The sequence below is a fragment of the Montipora foliosa genome, chromosome 7 (assembly GCF_036669935.1).
Source record: "Montipora foliosa isolate CH-2021 chromosome 7, ASM3666993v2, whole genome shotgun sequence".
Lineage (NCBI taxonomy): Eukaryota > Metazoa > Cnidaria > Anthozoa > Scleractinia > Acroporidae > Montipora > Montipora foliosa.
Window position 1 is genome coordinate 24,185,704 of NC_090875.1, and position 11,817 is coordinate 24,197,520.

Below are 11,817 nucleotides of genomic sequence, written 5' to 3' on the forward strand. Positions count from 1 at the left end.
AATGCCTCGATATGTTGCACAACAGAGGGTTTCTAGGAATGTCTTGGTTTTTTAACCAACTAGCATCAAAACCAGATGTAAGTATTGCTGTTTATCTATACTGGACTGTTATCTATTGAATCTTAACCTGAGCTATCATCACTGTGCAACTATTATTGTATAATACCCCTACAAATTATTAATATAAGTTGCTTTAGCATCGACCTTCGAGGTACATGGGAATCGTTTGATTTTGAAAGTTGCACTCATAAAACTGTTCAGTTGACTTAAACTGAAATCTTCACCAGAACCGGCTGAGTGATCTACACTTTCCGTATGAAGTATGAGTGAGTTGTCATTGATATTTCTCCATAAATTCTACATGATTTAACCCTTATTCACAAATCTAACAGTTATGCAAAAGGGCGACCATCACGCAAGATATAATTAATAAAATTAATGAATAAATATATCCTACAATAGGCCCATTTAAGAATAAGATTCGATAGTAAAAAGAATTTCTGGGTAAGACTTACAAAAGGAATATTTACATATCTACAAATAAAAAACCGGACTGCCAGAATTCACTGAATCCATGTCAAAATCACAGCAAAATGTAGAAGTAATCACGGCATCTGTATTTCGCAGGTACCCTGATCTTTGAAATCAAATGGACGAAGGAACCTCATCTGTTGCTGCGCAGAAGCAATGCAATGGCAGTTATCAGAAACAACGCGACAGGAAGCAAGATGGTGAGCGGCAACCCCAACACGGATCACATCCTCTTTCTTCTTATCACGAATTTTACTTGGCTATTTGTTGTGGTCTGCATTGTACTATTCTTCTATTATCACTGGCAAGTTTGTCGATTTATCACGGCATCGCGACATGGACCTTTATGTAACAGTTTTCCCACAAATTATCATCCAGGCAAGAGGGCACGAAAAGATGGAAGATAAGACTATTTATGACGGAAAGAGGAATGGGGGTCATTTTTGTCTTTTTATTTTCTATTTTTGGAAAATCTGAAACATATCCCATTGCTATGCAATTAATTTTAAATGGATCCATTGCTATGCAATGTACCAAACTGGAATTTTATAGTGACTGCAAAATTCTCGCGCGTTCATTGGTTAATTTTATATTGTCGATAAGCGGACAGACACATAAATTTATAATTTATGCGAGGATTACGCGATTGCGACTTTGATAATGTTATGACGAAATTCATGATACGCATGAAAAACTGACATCAATTTTCTTAAATCGGATATGACATTCCGGGAACTCAATTAGAGAAGCCATGGTGGCAATAATGTCGTGATCACGTACATCAGCCGATAATAATAATAATAATAATAATAATAATAATAATAATAATAATAATGATGATGATGATGATGATAACAACAACAATAATTAATAATATCAAATAATAATAACAATAATAATCAACATCATCATAATGTAAGGATAATTGTAGTCATTAATTAATAAATCATTTAACTCCCTGAGGAAGTCGGGCCGTGCCTGACGAAATACTGGTAAAACAAAAAATGTATTTGTCCTCACAGCCATTCAACCAGCCTTGAATTATTATTTTGTTTTTAGTCAGCATATTATTTCCAGGTTAGATCTCCCAAGATCCGGCACTTCTACCTTGTTCAGCTGGCCCTTGCATAAAAAATTGTCTACCATGAATGACAATACAAAAAAAGGCAGAGTCGTATGCGAATTTCTCGGGGTGCAGGGATGGTGCAGTGGTGAGAGCACTCACCTCCCACCAATGTGGCCCGAGGGGAAAGAGGGGAAAACCGGAATTGAGAACCAACGGACTCAACCCACCCACCGACTCTGGGAATCAAACCAGGGCCACACTGGTGGAAGACGAGTGTTCTCACCACAGCGCCACCCCTGCTCCCCCAGGAGGCTAGTAGTCGCAAGTATACCCGCAGCAGTATGTCGTTTGCACCCGTCTTATGCACCTGGTTGGATAGAGACAGTGCAAGTTTCGGTTCTTGCTTCGGTTTGAGAGCGCGCCAAAGTGCGGAATTTCCTCTTATGGTAATGAGTTTTACTTTTGAAAAGAACATCACGTGACAGTCTCCACGCCAAGACTCGCTTTGAAAATGAGGCCGAATGAAATTTTGGAATTGGTCTATTTAAAGAAGAGTATGGGATTATGAAGACTGTCGCCCAAACCGAAGTGAATCATGAATAAAATGAATTTTCTTTCTCACAAAAATAAGTTTGTTGGCTACGAAAACAACATGGTGACCCTGGTTGCTAGAGTTCGGCGCGCTAACTTTTCGTTACGCTTAGAGCGGTTTTCAATTCAGTGTCGAAAGTAATCAACGAATTGCTTTGGTTTTGCATTACTTCACTTAGTGATTGGTTCAAAGTTCTCGCGCCATTTTTTCCACCAATCACAAGTGAAACCAAAACCATTCGTGGCTCGCGCGTGCACATTTTCCCGCGTTTTGTGTCGGCTACGTGTAATAACATCGAGTTTGGATTGGTTTACTGGATTGTCTCCGTCCTTTTTGATTGGCCAAAGTAATTACTTTGGTTTTGGTTTTACAAAACTCGATTGAAACTCGCTCTATCTAATTACTTGCATTTCAAGGGTAGCCATTTCTAGACATATTTGCGCTGACCACTACACGGCAGTAACACCATTTATTATTCCACTATCAAGCCATTTTACCATATTTGATCAAGAGAACACGCAAAATATGTCACTCGTCATTTCGTTTATATGTTAAACCATCGAATAAGATGTACGTATTTTCATTTTGGATATATTAAATTGGGTTTTAACGACAATGAGCAGTGAAATAAATACTCCAAAACAAACATAATACGCTGAAAAAACAATTGAAGGAGACAACCAGTCGGCAACTTTGGAACTGATTAATAGAACGGTGTGAAATGTCAGGAAAGTGGGCGGTCTTGTGGTATTTCATTTGCATATTCGTCGAGTTAAAAATAAAGCCTTAACACACGGATTTAAAACACAGGCTTGAAATATTCGATCTAATAGTTGATGACTCAGGCACAAAATCGACAGACTCGATAATAAAACAAGGAATAACCAAGTCGATAAACTAACGGGTTGCACTAGTTTCTAACCTTTTCCGGTTCTCTTACTTGAGGCTCTCAGTTTAAGAGGCGGCTATGGAAAGGAGGATGCGCACGCATCCACTGGGAATGGTATTTTACGTCATAGAAAGGAAAATCTGTTGAGGTTTCGGTGTTTCGGTGACAATTGAAACGGGAAGTGTGAGTCATTTTCAATATCAAACGAAAGAAATAAGAGAAAAAAGGTAAAGAAAGGCTAAAAGTATGGCATCCAACTAGCCCTCCGGAGGTAATTTAAAGTAGGCATTTCAAATTATCAGAGCCGTATCCTTTATTGTTGTATTTGAAGTCATTTATCTAATTTTCGTCTACCAACTTTTAGCTGACAACGATCAACTTCTGGCAAATGCGCTAAAAAAGTAATCTTGTATGCGCTTACTGAAAGGTCCACTAAGTATCAGATACATTTTAGTCTAAAAAAGCGAACTCGTTCATTTAATTTTTTCTCCAAAAATTTATTCTTTGTCTTGAACTAAAAAACGCCGAAAAGAAAATTCACCAGGATTTGACGATCCCCTAAAAGATGATAAACTACGAGAAATGATTTGTTTCTGTTACTTATATACCCAAATTAGTAAATTTTAGCATACGAAGACAATCGCTATACTTTTTTAGGCTGTGCATGTTACAGGTATACGCTTCGCTAAAAATTGGAGTGCGTGAAAAAAAGAGGGTAATATAATGAAGATATCAAGTGAAGCTATGGATCCTCGCAATATGGACGCAAATATAAGAATTACGTGAGACTTTGAGGACTTCAACTGGATTTGAACCCGTGACCTCTCGATACCGGTGCGACGCTCTAACCAACTGAGCATTGAAGCCACTGACATTGGGAGCTGGTCATTTGTGGGTTTTAATGTTCCTGTGATGAATGAATCAACAATGAAATGATATATGAAATGAATCATAGATTGAAATACGGATATGAAATCAAGTGAAGCTATGATCCTCGCAGTTATGGATAATAAAGATAACATATAATTATTTGAAGTGAAATAAAGTAAGCGTTTTCAGTCGCACTGTCGTTGTTGTCCTTATTTTGAATCCAATATAGGAGCAGCGATGGAGCGCCGCCCACCAAGGTGGCCCCGGTTCGATTCCGGACTCGTGAACGTACGTAGGTTAAAGGGCCTACCTTCAACCGCCGGGCTTTTCCACCGTTTGCATCTGATTGGATGAATTTCAGAATTGGTGGGATTTTTACACAGCTGTTTCGGGAAAGGTTGTCCAAAAGAAGCGTAAGAGCGTTCGCGACAATGCCGCGAGGTAGTATGGGAGATATTCAATAAAATATATTCAACTTGTAGTGAAGATGCCACGACCGTCCAGTGAAGACCTACAGCATTGCTGTCATATATTCGTTGACTCAAACTGGCAGTTTACCAAAATGCCTTTCGGCATTGTCGCGTACGCTTTAATGCTCCTTTTGGACAACCCTTCTCGGTGCAACTGGAGCTGAATCTTTCTTGTTATCGCCAAAGCGCTTTGGCTGTTAACTTCAGCACTTGACTTTTTTGTGGGGGACGGGGGGGGGGGGGGGGGGGGGGGCGGGGAAGGATCTCTTCTTTTGGATATTTAGAAGCGGGTTTTACCGTACCTCCACCATAATTCATAATATGGACACAATCCAAAACTCACACCTCCTCCAATATTTCAAAGTGAGGGCTGATTTTAAGCGTGATGATGAAAGAAAGGAGAGCATGTTTGACGGGGCGAAGCAAGGTTTAAATAATAGCACATCGTGTCATGATTTCCGTGGGTAAATAAAAACTGCTTTCTACGTTTCAGATTTTTAAGTCAAAGCGAAATAAGACTTCAATACGGATTTTTATAAGGTAACTTTAGGATTCCACTTTTGAGAAAAAAAGAAGCAATTAGATCTGTCCCAACAACTTTTCAAAATTAAAATGCACGCGCACACAAGATTGACTTCTAAATATGACGTCATTATCGTCACAATCGCATACTGATCACTCAGAGTGTGGTGGATAAAACTTCCAAACAATCGGTACATTTGTTAGTAGATTATTGAGAAAACATAGCGAAGACTTTAAAGCAACGACACCGATGGATTCTAGCCATTCGAGAGGTACGGTTATTTTGCATCCCGAGGTTGATTACTGAGCGCAATTCAAGTAAAAAACATAAAAAAAACAGAAAATCACTTTTTAAGCTGGCACCGGGAATGAAGAAATGTAACTATGGGACATCATACAAGAGATTGAAAGCGTTCGAAATAAGCTGTCGGAATATCACAGCATTCATTTCTTAAATCAGTAACAACATATCTATACATGTTTTATTATTGAGAAAAAGAGGAAGTATTGCATATAGTCTAAATCTCAGCAAATTTGATAAAATTGGTGTTAAAAACGCCTGGAGAAGCCTATAGAAATGATTACCAAAAACCCAAAAACATAATACAAGTTAGAGTCTCTTGTAAGGAAACTGTTTAAATGTCCGGCAGAAGCGTAATTATGTAAGTTTTCACGCGTTTCAAATTTCTTGGTCATGTAATATAAACTTCAAGAAGAAGATAGCTCAAGTCAGACCAGAAAATTACTTTCGTCTCCAAACCCAAAGCCTGAGACTTAAATAAACGAGAAACCACATCCTTAGGCTAACGTTAAACCCACAAGACTAATTTCATTCACCTGATAAAAAGGGCCTCCGGTCCTAAACTTAAGCAGTTACTGTTCACTCACCATCAAGAAGAGTTGACAAGAAGGAAGCTTGACAGTTAGCTACAGTTTCTTCTATCGACGTCTTAAAATGAACTTTTAAGGCCACTCAGGACAAAGCATTCTTGGAGAATTAATTTCTTGTATTTTAAACAACATACACACGAGCTTAAATGTCTTTGTAAACTTTGGTTCCGTCAGTTAAACTCTTTAGCTTTTTTGGAATTCTTGTCGACAAAATTTCAACTCGTGGACGAAGCCGTGTGCGAAAATTAAATCCAGTTAAGTGCACAAATAATGCATGCAGCCAATCAGGAAAGGAGAATTTTCCTCGTGATCCTGCATTGAAGTAGTGAGTAAACAGTGAGGTCCAATAAATTTTAGCCAAAACTAATTCATGTTCTCTATCTGAAATAAATAGTTTACAAAACACGAAATTTTGGACGTTATATCCATTTAAAGCGAGAAAGGGCACGACTTTTTACCTATGCGGAACGGGAGGGGTACGCCAAGACAGAATATAAGAAAAGTTAAGTTAGCTTGATTTTCAATATATGACATGTTCTTGCCCAGTATGCCTCACTGAGAAAAGGAACTAAAGATACAAACTTTCATTTGTCACTGAAAAAGTAAAAAGACTCCTTCTGTTGAAAATTTCTCAAAGGCCGTGGACGTGGTCGAGGTCGTGGCCGAGGCAGAGGACAAGGAATCCGTCCACGACAAAGATCGGTTAACGAGTTGTTAAGGGAACTAAGAGTGCAAGAAGCAGAAAATGAGGTAAGTTATGGTGCCAGACTATCCAGATAGTTTCCCAGAACTGGTACTGAATGAGTGAGTACCTTCGAGGATGAGGTTTTTGAAAAGAGTACAGACAGGGAATACTTGAGTACACGGAAGAGGAGAGGGCTGGAAAACAGTTTGAGTAATTATTTAATGATTCAACGCGTTTTCATTAATAAGCAAGGCTATAAATATTTGAAATCATGATCAGGGATTTTAATCTGGTTCCGATCGTTATGACAATTTTGCTCTGTTCAGTGGAGGAGCTTTTATGGAACTGTTTTAGGACTAATAACAGCGATTAAATTTTCCTCTTTCTCTAGAGATTAAACAGGGAGCTTGAAGCTCAAGAAGAGGAGCTTAAGACTGTTACCAGCGAGACTAAGTAAGTAATTTAAATTTTCAAACGAAAAGTAATTGTTACCGTGCTAAAATCTCTCCTGGAAACTAGACGAGTTTAATCCTTGCTTTTATTTCTGCAGTAAGACGTATGAAGATAAGAGGAAAATCAACAAAGAAAAGGAGCAAAAATTGGTTAGGTGTATTCAATGGTCACTATGCACGCACTTTCCCTTTTTTTCCCACTCATGTATATATATTTTTCTTCTTTTTTATTTGTCATGCCCACTTTTGTATTTACTTAAATAGTGCAAAGAAAAACTATTGAATCTTATAAAATTGCAACGACTAGACGAAATGAAAAATAGGCCCTAAATGTGTGCGAAATAACTACTTACTTAAATGACACTATCGGGGAATCTTCCGGCAGAATTTTCTTCGTTATATCTTCATTTTTAATCTCAAGAATTCAGTTCAACAAGAAAGAACCGTAACAAAAATTGCACAAACATATTTATTACCTCAATAAACTCTCAGCTTTAATCCTTTAACAGGAGGAATTGAAATCACTTCAAGCCAAGAACGACGAATGTTCTCGGTGAGTTTTGAATATCCACAGGCATATTTCCGAGTAACGAACAGTGCTCTTCACTCGTGCAAATGTGATGATTTTCTTCGTTTCATTTCCCACTAGCGAGCTAAGAGAATTGAAGGCCGATGAAGCCAGGAAAGAACAAAACGAAAAGGTAAGTGAGATGCAAGGCCTGAGACTCGACAGATCCATGTAGTTGACTTCTTTGTCCTCCTCATCCGTAAAGTAAAGTAAAGTCAATTTATTCAACGTCGGTAGCATATTCGACGGCTATGTATTGATGTTTTAAATTGCTTCACGCATCATACGAAATATCGTAGAACCCACTCACCTGTTGCGGAATATCGGAATATTAAACATATTAATGCCACGCGTTTACGGAGCGCGTGCGGTCACAAGAATGGCCCGCTGACGACGAAATTCGCCAAGTTTAAAACCGTCCGTTGCATAACCGATAAGCATTTTCTTTCAACTGCGAGCAAATGATAAGTAGGCAAAGACTGTTCTTTTCCCTGATTCTGACTTTTATATTACAGAAAAAAGAAGAACTCGAAAGGTATGTATTAACACAACTCTGTCATTCCTCTTCTTTCTAATCGCGAAGTATGATTCAGAAAATAAACTAACTTGCAATCACTTGATCACTTTTTCTATTATAGCACTCGAAATGATTTTAATAACATTTTTTTTCTTTTCAGAACCTTTGCTCGTTTAAAAGCTGATCTTGACAAAGAAAGCCACGAGGTAAAAGAGTTTAAAAGAGTTTTCATCTCTTCTGTTTGGTATTTTGATGTTTAAAATTTTGTTTGCAACGTCGAATCACTTATTACATGCTCCGTTTTACAAATTTTCAGAGAGACGAGCTTAAGGCTTGCGTTGATGAGTTGAATGAAAAGTTTGAGGTTAGTTAGTGCACGTTTTATTGATAAATCAAGTATGTATTCTGCGGTGCAGGACCGTAAGTCGCGTGATTCAAAAAGGCCGACCCCCTGGCCACCCCTCACATCCTTTGTCATGTGTATAATAAAGTTTAGTTAAGTTTACCAGTTTCAGCACTTGGACTCCTTCAATTTGACCACTGTCTGTTTTGCTGTTATGTGGTCTCATCGATCAGTAGTCCATTCAGAAGATTACGCCAAGCCGACCACATTGCTAAAAGGAAGGCCAGACCACAACACCGGGAACTACACTGCCCTGCTGTTTTCGACTAGTGTGTGGGATCTTTAACGTCCCTCAGATTTTATGAACATTGAAGGGTTGTGAGACGGGGCCTACGGTTTATAGTCCTTTAATATCCGAGAATTGAAAGTCGAATCATTTGCGGATGTAATTACAAAGGCAGCACTTTCTCCTCAGTTATTTTAAGACCCTGAGTGTTGGTCCGGCCGGAGTCGAACTCATGGTTGTCATGCCGGAGGTCGCGGGTTCGAACCCCGGCCGGATCAACACTCAGGATCTTAAAATAACTGAGGAGAAAGTGCTGCCTTTGTAATTTCATCTGCAAACGGTTAGACTTTCAAGTCTTCTCGGATGAGGACTATAAACCGTACGCCCTGTCTCATAAATACCTTCTATGTTCATAAGTTCCATGGCAGCCCTGTGCTTAACCAATTGAGCCACCGGTGCGCGGTTATCCGAAACCATCCTTGATCAAAAAGCCAAATTTGACGTTATTTTAAAAAATCCTTAACTACAAAAACCGACCTTGAGGCTACCAACGTGTTTTAATTTTATTGCAACTAAAGACTGCCCTTTTGTCCTTGTTTACGATTTCACCTGGCAGCACAAAATGATTCCCGCCTCCTCAATGATTTATCAGTATTTAACAAATATTATTCTTTCTGTTGGGTAATTAGGTCGTATTTGGAGAAAAACGTGAGCTGGAAAGGTAGGTAACATGAATTTCAACGAAGATCGCTAGAATATAAATAAGAAAGTCCTTCAACAGACATCTTTTTGGTCCTTTAAATAAGGATCGAACACGTTCATCAGAATTAAGTCTGTTAAATTTTCCTCTTCTTGTAGACAAATCACAGAATCAAAGAAAGTAATGGAATTAACTAAAGAACAGGTTGGTATAACCAAAGAGTATTTTGCGTAAGGGAAAACTCGGTGAAGACAAACTTGCATTATAAGTTTGAGTGCTTCGTGGGAAAAGTTAAGAACGAAATCTTTTTTCCAAAAGTAGCACTAGATCATTACTGTTGTATTTGCGAGAACTCAATAAATCTACAATGATCTATCTACATGTTCCAGCACTCGACAAAGTCCCTTTTTGGCTTATGGCTGTTTCTGCTTAGGTGGGCGCATACACCGTAAGCCTTTTTAGAGACATCACTGCCAAGCCGGTTACTTCTGCTGAAGAGAACAGAACAGCCACACACCAGGGACTACATCCTATACCGTCTTATCGAATAGTGTGTGGGTCCTTTAACGTCCCACAGGGAACTTATGAATATAGAAGGTATTTGTGAGACGGGGTCTACGGTTTATAGTCCTTATCCGATAAGACTTGAAAGTCTAACCGTTTGCAGATGAAATTACGAAGGCAGCACTTCCTCCTCAGTTATTTTAAGATCCTGAGTGTTGATCCGGCCGGGGTTCGAACCCGCGACCCCACGCATGACAGCCCGATGCTCAACCAACTGAGCCACCGGTGCGCCGTATAAATAAAGTTAAGCTTCACAACAGAACGACCACGAGATGCCCAGCCTTTATTACAATCCGCATGCTCTGAAAAACGCTGACCCATGTGTATGTAACAATTACGCATGCTCAAACTTTTCCTTTAGGTGGCTAAAGTCGAGGAAGAAAACTGTGTATTGGAAAGGTCAGTGAGAAACATAGGCAATTATCGCGTACTAAATTTCGTTAATGTGTATTTTATGGTGCATCAAATCCGACAATGTTTTGCTTCACAGAAACGTCCAAGAGCTTAAAAAGGAGCTGGATAAAGAGAAAAGGGAGGTAACTACAGATTGCTACAATAATAGGGAGCTTAAGCACGCGCGTTTTTGAGACGCGGACCGCAACCGGAAGAGAACATTTCGCGTTCCAGGACAGTGGTGTCTCCCACATTTTTATACTAATCATCTCTAATGGAGAAAAGATACTTAACAATGTTAATGTGGTTGTGTGAAGACAAGTTAAAAGGGAAAACAGCTCACTTCCGGTTGCCGTCCGCGTCTCAAAAACGCGCGTGCTTAAGCTCCCTAGTTACTTTTTTGCCAAAGGTTGCAGATTTTCCAGAGAGCCAAACACTGTAATCACGATGTTTTAAATTGTTTTTCGTTTCTGAAGATTGACGCTTTGGACAAGGATCAGGGAGACCTTCAAGTAGGTTACTTATGAAATTTTGTGGAACTCTTTGCCCTACCTGTCTTCCAAGAAAGGAGATAGACACATTCCGGACGACAAAAGTGAAAGAAAATCGTTCTAACAAAAAGAAAAGAAAAATATTTAATGGACTCAACTTTCCATAATGCAGCCCTCCTCTCTTTCCTTTCTGGAATAATACAATGCTTTATTATTACAATGCCGTGTCTGACGAGGTACTTTTTCGTTTGCAGGAATGGTATACAGGATTGGAAAGGTGGGCTAGCTTTACTCACAAGTGTTAAAAAAGTTTGCAGTTTTGGATTTTTGTTTTCTTCATTTATCTCGTTTGTTGTCCGTAGGATGTTAGAAAGGTTTTTCAACGAAAGGGATGACATTGTCAAAGTAAGTAAAATATCCCGCTAATTTTGTGAAAAGAGTTAAATCCATTTTTTAAAATCAGCTTTTAATATATTTGAAGGTTGTTTGTAGCGATGTCTTGAATTCCAGATGTCTATCAAATAAAAGTTCAAACATTTCTGCTTTAGCTCTATGGGGAAAATTGTAATTCATGATTTGACCTTTTCCTTCGACAGAAAATGGAAGAAGACATCAAGGAGCTGGAAAGGTTAGCAGCTACTTTAAGTTGTCTTATCTCTCTTTTTGCATCACTCCACCTTTTCAATTAAAATGACGTTTCTTTCATTCTTTTCGAAAGTTTACAACACAAAATTGAACTTATCCTCTTTTATTTCAGTAAGGAAGAGAAGAAGAGGGAGGAATATAAGGCTTGGAGGAAAAAGGTGAAAAAAAGAGGGTTCCCAAAATTTCAACGATTTGTTTCCATCCTTGTCACCATAAGCATTTTACTTTCCTTTCCGTAAACAAAATATGTTTAGCAAACCTGGTCGTAGAATATTGTATTCATCATTTTTTTTACGTCCTCTTTAGGCAAAGGTCGAGATGACCCGGACAGATGCGTAAGTT

The 11,817-nt window shown here is 38.7% G+C and overlaps 1 protein-coding gene and 1 long non-coding RNA gene across 2 annotated transcripts; both read left to right on the forward strand.

Annotated features, from left to right (window-relative positions):
- The first annotated feature begins 4,739 nt into the window (after positions 1–4,739).
- Positions 4,740–8,426, forward strand: LOC138010038 (tropomyosin-like). The gene is made up of 9 exons (XM_068857004.1): positions 4,740–4,845; positions 6,469–6,581; positions 6,908–6,969; positions 7,067–7,118; positions 7,478–7,521; positions 7,618–7,669; positions 8,052–8,071; positions 8,214–8,259; positions 8,370–8,426. Exons 1-9 carry the CDS (start codon positions 4,740–4,742, stop codon positions 8,424–8,426), a joined length of 552 nt encoding a protein of 183 aa, XP_068713105.1.
- A 1,112-nt stretch (positions 8,427–9,538) lies between these two features.
- Positions 9,539–10,852, forward strand: LOC138010498 (uncharacterized). The gene is made up of 4 exons (XR_011124482.1): positions 9,539–9,586; positions 10,308–10,345; positions 10,437–10,482; positions 10,816–10,852. It is a non-coding gene; the product is annotated as an uncharacterized lncRNA (long non-coding RNA).
- Positions 10,853–11,817: the final 965 nt, after the last annotated feature.

What these genes read in the sequence shown, in the direction of transcription:
- LOC138010038 (XM_068857004.1), top strand. Translation starts at nt 4,740, where the DNA reads ATGGACACAATCCAAAACTCACACCTCCTCCAATATTTCAAAGTGAGG. An exon ending in AAGAAAAGGAGCAAAAATTG is followed by an intron (nt 7,119 to 7,477) that starts GTTAGGTGTATT and finishes ATCCTTTAACAG; the next exon opens with GAGGAATTGAAATCACTTCA. An exon ending in GGAAAGAACAAAACGAAAAG is followed by an intron (nt 7,670 to 8,051) that starts GTAAGTGAGATG and finishes TTTATATTACAG; the next exon opens with AAAAAAGAAGAACTCGAAAG.